We start from the raw sequence: 14,901 nt of genomic DNA on the forward strand, positions 1-14,901 counted from the left end.
ACTGGACCATAAGTGCCCAATAGTGAAGGAGCTGGCTGGATCTCTCGGTGAGATGGCTCGCTGCAGTCAGACACATTTTTAGAAACTGTCTGCATTACTTTATGTAAAACAAATAAATTGATTATCGATTATTGACATTGACTAATCGATTCTATAATCGTCCATGTCCGAATTGCGATGCATCTAAAAATCTATTATTTCAATTATTATATTATTATTTAATTTATTTTTGTTACCATTATTATTTTTTAACTTGTTTTTTTATTTGTTACTAATTTGTATCCGGTTGATCGCTTGAATGATATTTTATGATGAGTTTTGTCGGTACAATAAATACTCATGTTTTCAAATAAATGAATAATCGTGTTAACTGTGATTTCAATATCAATCCAAATAATTGTGATAACTATTTTTGCTATAATCTCCCAGCCCTGTATGTAGTACACTTGCAACTACCAAGATATTAGAAGGAAAATCTAACTTTCCTAACCCCAAAAACTTATAATTGTCAGTGGATCTGGGTTTTTAGCAATTGACTATCGTGAGAGAGTAAATGTTTTCCATACTTCACTTACTGTAGGAACTTGATGAGTTCAAACCAACAACAAAAGGTGTTTATACAGTTTAACACATTTAGGGCCTGATTTACTAAAGGTTTCCGTGCGCTAAAACATGCGCAAACCTTCACATGCAAAGCTGACCTGTGCAAAGTAGATTGCGTCTGTTAAGTGAGCAGAATAAGACGTGAAATCCATTTTGCATGTTTGTCTTCATTAATATGTAAAATATATGCTGATCATCAAAACGCCCACGATACTTGGAGGAGAAGATGGAAATATAATTATCTAGCACGTGCAATATGATTTATAAACACTCCTTACCGTTTTGCAAGCACTATTTTGTGTTTTATTTAGCACTTTTAAGAAGGATGCACAAACTGACAGTTCCACAATGACTTATGGGGCACCTTAGTGCGTTTTGGTGTCTGCTGACTTTTTTTTATGTTGTTAGCTTTTTTTTTTATTTAGGAAATATTTTACTAGAATATATCATTGAGCATAATCTTGCTTTTGAGTCATTCTGGACGCACAAATTAGCTGGTGATGCGACCATACGCACAGAATTAAGTGTCAGTGTGCATATGTTTCTGTTGTCTAGACTGCAATTCAGAAAAAGTGTTACAGACTACAGATGTATGCTGCTGGTTCAACACATCCCGCACAGGTAGGAGCATAAGATGAATGTGCAGCAAATGATCGTCTCCGTGTTAAAAGCTCTGTATGCATGCAAAATCCTTTAAATAAGGTGTTCTGCACCACTTTACAATTGCACAACACCAACACAGACACTCATAGTACGCGCTATTTTATTTTTTGTACTTGCTGTTTAGCGCGCGGTGTTTGGATCTTGGTAAATCATGCCTTTAGTCTTCTTATTGGTTACAATACTGTTCACCTAAAAAAGAGCATGCCAACTAAAGACGAGACTGGGTGCAGTACATGAACATACATGATAAGAAACAAATTGCAGTCATTACATACCATTTGATGAAATGGCGCCATCTTCGTGTTGCCTAATTAAAATAACATCTACAAAGTCTCGTGGAGATATGATACCCATAGCAGCTGAGGGCGTGACAGTTCGGCAGATGGATATGTCCTGTATAAAAGTTGGATACAAAAATATATTCTTAGGAACTGTGTTGAAATAAAAAGCTGTAAGCAAAATAATATAATTTCATGTATCACACACATTTGAAGTTCCAGTTTACAAGAATATCTGCATTTGGCAATGGCGCAAACTCAGTAAAATGACCAACAGAAACACACACCTCAGTGACTTGTTCCAAAAGGTCAAACTTTTTCACATTATTGTCCCAGTTGACTCTGCGTCCTTTCGGTACCGGTTTCAGACAGTCCCATACTTTCTCCAGGCTGCCATTTATGACACCCTCCCCTTTATAACTGCAGAAGAAGTTTACATAAAATACACATATTACTACACATTACTAGGGCAATGATATTTACATTCATTCATGGAGAAACAAATGCACATTATTACACATTACTAGGGCAATGATATTTACATTCATTTATGGAGAAACAAAAAGCTTCTAAGTTCTCCGTAATCACTTCATAACATTTATTAAAGGCTCTACATGTTCATGGCATCACTGTGGCTTAGTGGTTAGCATGTTGGCCTTACAGTTAGAAGATCAAGGCTTTAAAATGTTTTAGTTTTGTTTTCTCCGTTTCTAGGGGAATTTCTAATAAAGCTCCAGAATTTACAATTGTATAACGTAAATTGTTCATAGGTGTGAGAGCGAATGTTTGTATGTATTGGTCCTATGACTGACTAATGACTGGTGCAGGGTGTAACCCACCTCTTGCCCGAAGTTAGTGCAACCTGTGATGAAAAGTTGACCAGTATTTCAGAAAAGACTGTTCAACCCTGGAGGTTGCTGTGTGTCAGTACCATCAGACTGCATTTATTTAGGAGGATATCCTCTCAGCTAATGCATGTGTAGCATACTACAGTTTTATTTTGGTTATTTGTAATCATGCCTATTGCTGGGCGATTATATGATCGAGATTAATTTCAGGTCGATCGCCGTGATCAGCTGTGAGCAGATATTTTTTCCAAAATTTTGTGGGTGCGCTCTATAGTTTTATAGACTATTATTTACTCAGTATGTTAATAAAATGTACTAAACCCTAGTTTATTTGTTTTTTAGTACAGATGCGTTAAAACTGGCAGTTTAAAAACAACGTAAGAAATTGTGATCTTAATTGAGATCGCATGATATGAAAAACAATTTTGAACTTTTTTGCCGTATTGCCCTGCCCTAATTATACTTATTATTCTCAATATTTTGTGTACAACATCAAAGGATTTTTGTAAATCTAAATAGGTTTGACATTTTTTTTTAACTGCAGATGAAATCATGTCATTATATCAATCATTAATCATATGAATAATATATCAAAATATAAGGTTTCTTACACATTCCCTGGGAATTCAGAGGAAGGACGCCATGAGACAACTGTGTCATTCTGTGGGAGACAAGAAAGAGATTTAATGATTTCTTAATTTTCTGTATAGCGCCAAACCACATTAAGGACACATTTCAGTGTTTTCCAATTAGACATGGAAACAACAATTTTACAATAATGTAACGGTTTGCAAACCATACAACATTTTCTGTTGTTCCGTTTTTGCAATATAAGATATGATATGAGCTGTAGCCTTCCCCCTGCACACAGCTTTGCAGGCTGTATGATGGCTAAAGGAGCCGAGTCCCCCGAAATGTCCCCCTGTTGTTTTTCCAACTTCTATTTTCTCTAATGCTAGTGCTTTATGTTTTTCTTCTGCACTCCATTTTAGGGCTAGGGTTGCATTATTAAGTTTATCAATGTTTAAAACATGATTATTATTCACAATTATTCATTGTTAGGTAAAACGTAGTGTTCCGTTCCCATAGGTCGGCAATCTAATTGTGGTAATGAGGTCCAGGACATAAGGGGGGGGGGGTGCATGAACGTGACGTCATCATGTAATTTGTAATAAAATGTTGTAATAAAAGGGCTAAATAAACTTTATCCATTTATTTTAAAACAAACCTTTTGCCTGCTTTTTAAAAGTGTTAATATCACCAGCAATCACCCTCATTTACTTGTGACAGTTAAAATCAAGAGCAGTGGGGAGCAGTGGTGCCGTGCCCAGAAATCATTTTTGGTGATTTAACCCCCAATTCCAACCCTTGATGCCGAGTGCCAAGCAGGGAGGTAATGGGTCCCATTTGTATCGTCTTTGGTATGACTCGTCCGGAGAATGAACTCACAACCTACCGATCTCAGGGCGGACACTCTAACCACTAGGCCACTGAGTAGGTTCTATAATAATAGAGTAAATTCTATTAGTCGTGCAGCCGTAGTTCGGGCGATTAGTCGACTTAAAATGAGTACCTTGCGCCGAACAAAGATTGCCACGCACGGAGATCCTTTACCGCCCTGCTGGCCTGCACTGCGCAAGAGGTCATGGAGGATGCAATTTTCCTTCTCAGACTTGCCAACTCAGTAGAAAAACTACACCGACTAAGTTCTCGTTTGATACCATCACACGTTACAATTTATTTTAGAGAATATTGAAACTGCAATGCTGCATTATTTACAATACCATTACATCCCTACTTACAAGTATTATCACTGGGAGACTGGAGAACGAGGCTAAAAATGCGACACATCGAGTAAGAGAGCAGCTTTTGACGAGAAAACATGCTTATGCTAAACTAGCTTGAATCGACAGAAAAAGAAATGCTTACTTAATTGTAACAAGACGTGTACCGTATTTTCCGGACCATATGGCGCACCGCCGATGGATGGTCTATTTTTTATCTTTTTTCATATATTAGGCGCACCGGATTATAGGGCGCATTAAAGGAGTCATATTTTTTTTTTCTAAATGGAAAACACTCCTTGTGGTCTACATAACATGTAATGGTGGTTATTTGGTCAAAATGTTGCATAGATTATGTTTTACAGATCATCTTCAAGCCGCTTTCTGACAGTCGCTTCCAGATGCGCCGTTTTGTGGCCGGTCTTATTTATGTGGCTCACCTTCGGCAGCGTCTTCTCCCCGTCATCTTTGTTGTAGCGGTGTAGCATGCACAAGATGGAGCTAACTGTTTTAATGACATTCAGACTTTACTTAAATCAATAACGGAGCAGCATCTACTCATCCGGAAACAACCACATTGGAAATGTGTCCCGTGAAAAAACGTCCGACCGGAACTCTTAACAACTAAAGTTCCTTAGGTGAATAATGTAAACTCACTATACCGGTATGTTTTAGCGCTTTCATGGCGAGTTTACTGACAGATATAAGTAAGAACTTTACACTACTTCATATTAGAAATGGCAACAGTTGAGGATGAATGTCACATGACAAGTAGATATAGAAAAAGAAAAAGCTTATGAACTACGATGTCCGCACGGACGGACGCAATTTTTCAGGATTTACGCAGATCCCAAATACAGATCTGTGTTTGCCTTGCATTGCAGCTCCCGCCATCAGTGTGTGAATATGTTTGTGAATGGTTGAGTGTGGAAATAGTGTCAAAACACTTTGAGTACCTGTGCTACACAAGTATAACCCATTTACTGTTAAAACAAAGTCAGTTGAGAGGAAAAAGGTCAGAGTCCAGTGTCATTATATCTAATAAGTGGATGTTTTTTATCCTTTTGACTATATTTTTGCCGTGTTTGTTGAATCGTTGTTGCTCTTGCTTGATTAGATGTCCATCAAAGATATGGTCTGGGAAGTAGAGGAGCCACCCATTCATTTTCTACTGCTTGTCCCTTTCGGAGTCGCGAGGGCAGCTGGAGCCTTTCCCAGCTGCATTTGGGTGGAAGGCGGCGTACACTCTGCACAAGTCGCCACCTCATCACAGGGCCAACACAGAGACAACATTCACACTCACATTCACACACTGGGGCTAATTTAGTGTTGTCAATCAACCTATCCCCAGGTGCATGTCTTTGGAAGTGGGAGGAAGCCGGTGTATCCAAAGGGAACCCATGCAGTCATGGGGAGAACATGCAAACTCCAAACAGAAATATTCTGATTGTCTTTCCAGTAAAATACTAAAATGACTATTTCTAAAACGGAATTAAATTATTATTTTTTTTTAATTAATTATATGACCTTCAGAAAATGTAGATGAAAATACAGAATGTGGGACTTACAATATTAACTATGAGTAATAAAACACTGAGGGACGGCGTGGCGAAGTTGGTAGAGTGGCTGTGCCAGCAATCGGAGTGTTGCTGGTTACTGGGGTTCAATTCCCACCTTCTACGTGGCGAAGTTGGTAGAGTGGCTGTGCCAGCAATCGGAGTGTTGCTGGTTACTGGGGTTCAATTCCCACCTTCTACCTTCCTAGTCATGTCTAAGGCTGCAGCTAACGATTATTTTTCTATCGATTAATCTATAGATTATTTTTTTCGATTAATCGGTTAATCTATAGATTATTTTTTCGATTCATCTGTAGATTATTTTTCCTTTTACCGATTATTTTTTTTTATTCAAAATGAAGAGGAAAAAATAAATGTAGGCCAGTTTTTTCAAAAGGCATGGCTTTTATTTACAAAAAAAAGGAAGTATGGCCACTCAGTCAACATTGACAACAACATGACAAAATATTCTGTAACAATGTAAACATTTAAAACTTTTAACATTTAACAAAATTAAAAGTAGCTTATTTGCTTTTTAATGTGCAAATATAAAAGTAAACATCCAGTGCAAATCGTAATATTCTGCAATAGTATAAGCATTTCAAAAGTAAAAGTATTGCTTATTTTGCTTTAAAATGTGCAAAAATAAAGATAAACATCCAATAGAAAAAAGTGCAAAACGAAATATTCTGTAACAACAGTGTAAACATTTCAACAAAAGTGAAAGTATTGCTTATTTGCTAAAATGTGCAAAAATAAAGATAAACATCCAATACAAAAAAGTGCCAATCTAAATATTCTGGAGCACTGTAAACATTAAGTATTGCTTTTAAAATGTGCAAAATAAACATCCAGTCCAACACAGTACACAATAACCAATTCTACTCATTCCAGTGAGTGACTAACAGTTGTAATGAAGAAAGGTTAGCATGTCTACATGCTCTGGTTCTTTTCTTGTTTACAATATTCCCAGCAGCTGAAAATAGGCGCTCAGAAGGGGTCGATGTGGCTGGAACTGAGAGCTAATAACCGGTAGCCTTCACCTCAAGCCAGGACTGCGAGTGAGCTGAGCTCCAGTTTATATTCCTAGAAGGTCAACGGGCTCATAGTAGGGATGTGCGTATCGATCCTGTGGTATCGATATATCGATACTCACACGCTACTCATTTGGCATCACTTTTCTGAAAAAAGTATCGATATAAACCAAAAAACGGCGTGTGGGGGGTGCAAGCATCACTTTCAGATGTTTTTGATGACTTACTTAACTTACTATGTGCTGGGACACCCCTGTACCTGGCAGAGTATAGAGCTGGCCCAGTCACGTGACAGGAGACAGCGAATGAGCGTCGTCAACGTGCAACACACACACAGCCAGCCGACAGCGATGCAGCCAGGCATATCCAGTGTTGTCCAATTGTTGACTTAAAACAGGCATTGTTTTTTTTTTTTTTAGTAATGTTTACTGAATATTTTTGTTTAAATGATTATCCTAAATTCAACTAATTTCCACACTGGGGAATTTACTGTTAGTTGAAAATTGCTTGAGTATTTAAAACAAGATAAGAAAGAGATACAATTTGGAGATTCTTCATCTTTGCATTACAGTTTTATTTTTTTCCAAGAAAATCTTGAAATATATGATTGAATGTGATTTTGGTTTTAATCTGTAACATAATTTCTTACATTTCGAAAACATTAGCCTATTTCATATTTCATTAATTGCTAATTATATCACAAACTTTAAAAAATAACTGCAGCTTCTTGCGATTCGGATTTAACAGTTAATTGGAAAGCCCCAATATCTAATTATTATTATATATAATATATAATTATTATTATATATAATACAGCGTGGCAAAGTTGGTAGAGTGGCTGTGCCAGCAATCGGAGGGTTGCTGGGGTTCAATCCCCGCCTTCTACCATCCTAGTTACGTCTGTTGTGCCCTTGGGCAAGACACTTCACCCTTTGCTCCTGATGGCTGCTGGTTAGCGCCTTGCATGGCAGCTCCCGCCATCAGTGTGTGAATGTGTGTGTGAATGGGTGAATGTGGAAATACTGTCAAAGCGCTTTGAGTACCTTGAAGGTAGAAAAGCGCTATACAAGTATAACCCATTTATCATTTATTTATCATTTATGTTATTTATTTTAATTTTACTTTTATTATATATTGACCATAATAAATGTGGTATAAATGGTCTGTATTTGTCTTGTGATTTGTCTTAAATAATAACAATAGTAATAATATTTTTGACTGACAAAAATTGCCAATAAGAAATTAATGGTATCGGTATCGATGAAAAGGCAAGATAAAGTATCGGTATCGTATCGAATCCTAAAAGTGTGGTATCGCCCATCCCTAGCTCATAGTGATGTTACTAGTAGTTGACTGGGAGGTGTTTATTATCATTTGGGGAGAGTCCGCTGCCTGATGCTCACCTGCTAAACACCTATCTGCTCCACGCTGAAGCGCTGACTACATGCGCTCTGATTACACACTGCTGATTGGCTGGTAACGTTTTGAATACGCACTGCTGATTGGCTGATAACGCTTTGTATAACGCTTTGTGTGTACCAATCAGATGGTTGTGTGGGTGGGACAATGTTGCGTGCTGAGACAGAGGCAGCTGCAGAAGGAGCGAAGCAGCTTGTTAACACTTTAGCAGCTAAAGTTAGCTTTAGCTTAGAAACTCGTTCGGTACACCCCCGTACCGAACCGAAAGCCCCGTACCGAAACGGTTCAATACAAAACACGTACCGTTACACCCCTAGCAGATACAAATGACACATTCATGTTTTTGTGTAATGATGACAACGTATACTCGCGCGGACGATTTACTAGTTGATGGTTTTCTTTTCAAATGTTCGTTCGTAGCCGTTGTGCTGCTATGATAGGCCATTTACGCTTGACACAGTGTGCATACAACAACATTATTAGGCCGTGTATTGAAATACTCCCACACTTTTGACCACTTTTGGCGTGATTTTTTCCCCCTCGCTCGCACAGTCTGCTTTGCGCTCCGCCATGACGGTAGTGTGACGTAAATATGCGACGCGTTGACGCACAAAAACGGCGTCGACGTATTTACGTAACCGATGACGTCGACTATGTCGACGCGTCGTTTCAGCCTTAGTCACGTCCATTGTGTCCTTGGGCAAGACACTTCACCCTTTGCCTCTGATGGCTGCTGGTTAGCGCCTTGCATGGCAGCCCCCGCCATCAGTGTGTGAATGTGTGTGTGAATGGGTAAATGTGGAAATACTGTCAAAGCGCTTTGAGTACCTTGAAGGTAGAAAAGCGCTATACAAGTATAACCCATTTATCATTTATTTATCATTTAATATTTAAAATATATGAACGTAGAGGAGCCACGTTCATATATTTTAACTAAACATAGGTAAAAAGTACTTTTTGCTCTTAGTTTTTTGCCCTTTAAGTCTTTCTGTGTCCATGGACTTATTTCTTGAGCTTGCAACATAAAGAAAAACAACAAACAGAAAAAAAAAATCTACCGGTAGTCACTGTAGTATCAACCATATACTGATATTATACTTGGTATCGTCACTGTCAATATTTGTATTGATCCGCCCACCTGTTTACATTCAAGAGCTCTTGCTTAGCATTAGCATGGTTTCTTGTAACCTCCTGCGGTGTAAAGTTTCCCATAATGTAATTTATCGTGGCTGCCCACCACGGCACAATAAAAGCCGACACACCTTCAAAATTAGGGTTGAAAACAAATTAAAGTAATATAATGTAATGTAGCCTCCAGATAAAGTCACACAAAGCCTGACTTTTTTTGCCAATCTTATGCTAACAGCTGGCCCAATTCCAACACGTATTCCCTTCTGTACAAACACGTTCATCTCCGTGCTTCACTCCCAGACACACAACAACAATATAGTCCTCATTCTCTGCCAATCCCCTTTCTGAAGTGGAAGCAGCATGTCTGCGATGTGGAAAGTCTTTAATATATCCAAGATATACACTCGGTAAGCAATCTACAAAATGTGCAATAGCAAATATTACGAGGACGGTGGCAGCTTTTAAATGGGGAACTGCACTTTTTTGTAATTTTGCTTATCGTTTACAATTAAGGCTGAAACGACGCGTCGACATAGTCGACGTCATCGGTTACGTAAATACGTCGACGCCGTTTTTGTGCGTCGACGCGTCGCATATTTACGTCACACTACCGTCATGGCGAAGCGCAAAGCAGACGATCAAAGCAGACGATGCGAGCGAGGGGGAAAAATCACGCCAAAAGTCGTCAAAAGTGTGGAAGTATTTCAATACACAGCCTAATAATGTTGTTGTATGCACACTGTGTCGAGCGTAAATGGCCTATCATAGCAGCACAACGGCTATGAACGAACATTTGAAAAGAAAACCATCAACCATCAACTAGTCAATCGTCCGCGTGAGCATACGTTGTCATCATTACACAAAAACATGAATGTGTCATTTGTATCTGCTAGGGGTGTAACGGTACGTGTTTTGTCTTGAACCGTTTCGGTACGGGGGTGTACCGAACGAGTTTCTAAGCTAAAGCTAACTTTAGCTGCTAAAGTCTTAACAAGCTACTTCGCTCCTTCTGCCTCTGTCTCAGCACGCAGCATTGTCCCACCCACACAACCATCTGATTGGTACACACGAAGCATTATCAGCCAATCAGCAGTGCGTATTCAGAGCGTTACCAGCCAATCAGCAGTGTGTATTCAGAGCGCATTAGTGTTGTGTCGTTCGAGAACGATTCTTTCGAAAGAACGAATCTTTTGAGTGAACGTACTGAACCGAATCACTTCATGAACTGATTCGTTCCTTTCTCAGTTCAGTTGAGCACCGCCGCGACCATGCCGGTATGAGTGGAACTGGCGCATTCTGTGACTCACTGAACCCTCGACGTCGGCGAACGACGCAGCCAATGAGAGGGCGGGGGGAGGGACTGAGCGAACGATTCGTTCACCGCGGATTAACAACATGAATCACTCAGTGAACGACGACGCTCTCGCTCTCTGCTCTGCTTGTCCCAATGCCGCGAGTGATTCTCCCCCCGTCGCGGGGATATGTGTCATGCCATTGGCATCCGTTCTCCATTCATTCTCCAAGCTAACGGCTAATGTTGACTCAAGCCACATGAAAACAAACACACGTCCCCATTATCTCAACAAATAAAGTTAAAGAAAATCCGTGCAGGCTGAGCAGCAGCGACGCGAGGGGGAGGGGCGGAGGGTAACGTGTAGGGCAGGCTGTTTTGAGAAGATTTAAAATAAAAATAATAACTAATGTATGTACACATACATATTATTTACACAGTTATTGTAACAAAAATACATTTCTCCTTGGGGATCAATTCTGATTCATATTATTATTATTATCCATTCTACTGCAACTGTTGTTGTTGTTGTTGTTTAGTAGCTATCATCATCATTATAATAATGCTGATTTGCAATTAAACTGTACTGCTGCTGCAGAAGTGATTCGGTACACGTACTGAACTGCAGCCACCGTGTGGCGTTGTCAGTCACTGATTCTAGTGATTCGTACTTTCAAAAGAACTGCAGAAGAGATTCGGTAGACGTACTGAACTGCGGCCACAGTGTGGCGTTGTCAGTCACTGATTCTAGTGATTCGTACTGTCAAAAGAACTGCAGAAGTGATTCGGTACACATACTGAACTGCGGCCACCGTGTGGCGTTGTCAGTCACTGATTCTAGTGATTCGTACAGTCAAAAGAACTGCCGATCCCATCACTTGTAGTCAGCGCTTCAGCGTCGAGCAGATAGGTGTTTAGCAGGTGAGCATCAGGCAGCGGACTCTCCCCAAATGATAATAAACACCTCCCAGTCAACTACTAGTAACATCACTATGAGCCCGTTGACCTTCTAGAAACTTAAACTGCAGCTCAGCTCACTCGCAGTCCTGGCTTGAGGTGAAGGCTAATTACCTCTCAGTTCCAGCCACATCTACCCCTTCTGAGCGCCTATTTTCAGCTGCTGGGAATATTGTAAACAAGAAAAGAACCAGAGCATGTAGACATGCTAACCTTTCTTCATTACAACTGTTAGTCACTCACTGGAATGAGTAGAATTGGTTATCGTGTACTGTGTTGGACTTGATGTTTATTTTGCACATTTTAAAAACAATACTTAATGTTTACAGTGCTCCAGAATATTTAGATTGGCACTTTTTTGTATTGGATGTTTATCTTTATTTTTGCACATTTTAGCAAATAAGCAATACTTTCACTTTTGTTGAAATGTTTACACTGTTGTTACAGAATATTTCGTTTTACACTTTTTTGTATTGGATGTTTATCTTTTTTTGCACATTTTAAAGCAAAATAAGCAATACTTTTACTTTTGAAATTCTTATACTATTGCAGAATATTAAGATTTGCACTGGATGTTGACTTTTATATTTGCACATTAAAAAGCAAATAAGCTACTTTTAATTTTGTTAAATGTTAAAAGTTTTAAATGTTTACATTGTTACAGAATATTTAGTCATGTTGTTGTCAACATTAGGTACACCTGAGTGGCCATACTTCTTTTTTTTTGTAAATAAAAGCCATGCCTTTTGAAAAAACTGGCCTACATTTATTTTTTCATCTTCATTTTGAATAAAAAAATAATCGGTAAAAGGAAAAATAATCTATAGATTAATCGAAAAAAATAATCTATAGATTAACTGATTAATCGAACAAATAATCTATAGATTAATCGATAGAAAAATAATCGTTAGCTGCAGCCTTATTTACAATCCTTATGTAAGACAAGCACACCAGTGGCGTGCCGTCACTAGAGGCACGGCCTCACCTGCCATCATGGAAAGAAAAAAAAAAGTAAAAAGAAAAAAATAATAATTAAATTGTTATATGTATCCAGTGATTATACTAAAGTTATTTTCCATTTAACTTCACCAGTTTTAGATTATTTTTATTTTTATTTTCACATTTGCCGTTCAAATACTGAGAAGAGACGGTGCGGTGATCAGCAGCCAGTTGAGGCACGTCACTGATTTGTGCCTCGACATGGATTGTGCGCAATGACTCGGCTAACTGCTGGCCTGCTGTGCAGTGAAACCGTATTGCTATATGAATTATGTTATACATTTCCGTAGTTTAGTTAGCTGAGGTATATAATGTACAGTGTATTTTGTCAACAACTGTATGTGTGTAACGTATTTATTGTGCTGAGCGATCATAAAACTCTGCTGCGAAGACACACTGTGAGAGGCTCGTCTCATAACCCCGCCTCCTGGTGCCAAGCAGCTCCGCCGCAGAATGCACCGCCCGACGGGAGCGCCGCGGCCACACCAACCAAAGCCCACACCCAAACCCTCCACGTGCAAGACCGAATCCACCCAAAAAAAGTCACTTAACAAGAAGCCAAAAAGTGCAAAAACAACAATCCTCGCGCTGGAGGAGCCGCGAACGACCGCAGGGACACAACATTAGGTACACCTGCAGACTGCAGCACGGATGTCATATTTCATTCATTCACAACTCTTCCAACATGAACACCACTGTTCCCGCACTTATAAGTAAAGGTAAGACCATAATAACGTTTTTTTTATTAAATGTGCTTTTTTGTGTGCTACAGTTTGTAAGTGTAAAGTTAAGTTAAAAGTACCAATGATTGGGAAAACAAAATGGTGCCACCAGGTATGGTGGGTGTCATCGCTGCTCTGTTCATTTATGCAATACTGACAAGTACAATGAATAACAAAGGCAACAGTCAAACCTTTTTGCCTAAAGATATATGTTGTTTCGACAATATCAGCAAAACAATAAATGCGCACAAGGTTGAAGCCGAACAACACTTTGGGTTCGGGAAACATGCGCTGCTCGTCACATCTATCCACCCGTTTCTCTACAACCAAGCAACAAAACGAACAAAGACAGGACTTAAACAACAGCAAAATATTGTCTTTATTGTTGCAATCTCCTTCTTGCTGTCTGGAGATATCCACCAGTGTCCCGGTCCAAACAACATACCGGCAACAGGGGAAATCAACATAAACACAGCTAACAGCAGAAGCGCTACAGCTACCAACAGGAACACCACCGCTAACCTACAGGTACAGCTATGCACATCGTACTACACACCTGAGCAAGAAACTTACCCGTGCGGCTCCGTACCCCCTGGGGGTGCTTCCCCGGCGCCGGTGTCCGGCTCGGGCCTGGCGGCCGCGGGATCTCTTGGGGCGTGGAGTGGAGCGACGACCCGGGACACCGCTGTGGGCGTGCCGGCTCTGCATCCCGCTTCGCCGCGGGGGCGCCCCAGTTTGGAGACGGGCGTTGTGGTGACCGTTGCCGCGGCCCGCGGGGCGAGATCACTTGGAACGTGGAGTGGAGCGACAACCCGGGGCCCCGCTGCGGGCGTGTCAGCTCTGCATCCCGCTTCGCCGCGGGGGCGCCCCAGTTTGGAGACGGGCGTTGCGGTGACTGTTGCCGCGGATGCCTCGCGGGGTTTGCGCCATGGCCCGGGCGGGGGTCGCGCTTCGACTGCGGGTGGAGCACGTGGAAGACGCTCGCAACAACAAATCGATGACATCTGTGCTCATCTACCAGACCTGGGATGCAAGCCTAGACATTTGGTCGATACCAGCACAGGCGTGAGTAAGACTGAATCAAGTAATGCTGGTAATACTGGGCCCCGTAAACAGTATAGAGCTAAAATTCCAAATAACACAGCTGCTTCCAAACAACGAACTACAAAGATGTTTCAAACTGTAAACCAGGCACAAATATTATGAGACCAAAATTCAAAGCCCAAAGGAATATTTGGGGGTCACCTTAATATTAGAAGTGTTGTCCAAAAGACTGAACAAATCCAGCAGTTACTGTCAGACTCTAATCTGGATTACATTTGTCTATCGGAGACATGGTTAAAACCTACAACACCTTCTGCTCTAATTAATGTCCCGGGGTACAAGGTTTACAGAAAAGACAGATCAAGTGGGAGAGGGGGAGGAGTTATGATTTATGTAAGGGAAAACATTAAAAGTGAACAAATAACCCTCCCAGTAGATCATCTTGAGTGTATTGGAATTAAAATCACATTGTCCTTAGAAATGTATTTCAAGGTAATTGTAGCATACCGACCGCCCACAGCTAAAGACATTTTTCTCAGTTCATTTTCAGACATCCTCAAACAGCACAGTAC

At 40.2% G+C, this 14,901-nt stretch overlaps 1 protein-coding gene across 1 annotated transcript in view; it reads right to left on the reverse strand.

The window, feature by feature from the left end:
• The window catches only part of stard5 (StAR related lipid transfer domain containing 5), a 42,097-nt gene that overhangs the window by 14,355 nt on the left and 12,841 nt on the right, over positions 1-14,901 (reverse strand). The window contains exons 2-4 of the mRNA XM_062029973.1: positions 3,004-3,053; positions 1,832-1,964; positions 1,542-1,659 (exon numbers count right to left, since the gene is read on the reverse strand). Of these exons, the coding sequence (XP_061885957.1) occupies positions 1,542-1,659; positions 1,832-1,964; positions 3,004-3,053 (301 nt within the window). The remainder of the gene's footprint in view (positions 1-1,541; positions 1,660-1,831; positions 1,965-3,003; positions 3,054-14,901) is intronic.

The sequence above is a fragment of the Entelurus aequoreus genome, linkage group LG02 (genome assembly GCF_033978785.1).
Source record: "Entelurus aequoreus isolate RoL-2023_Sb linkage group LG02, RoL_Eaeq_v1.1, whole genome shotgun sequence".
NCBI classification, from domain to species: domain Eukaryota; kingdom Metazoa; phylum Chordata; class Actinopteri; order Syngnathiformes; family Syngnathidae; genus Entelurus; species Entelurus aequoreus.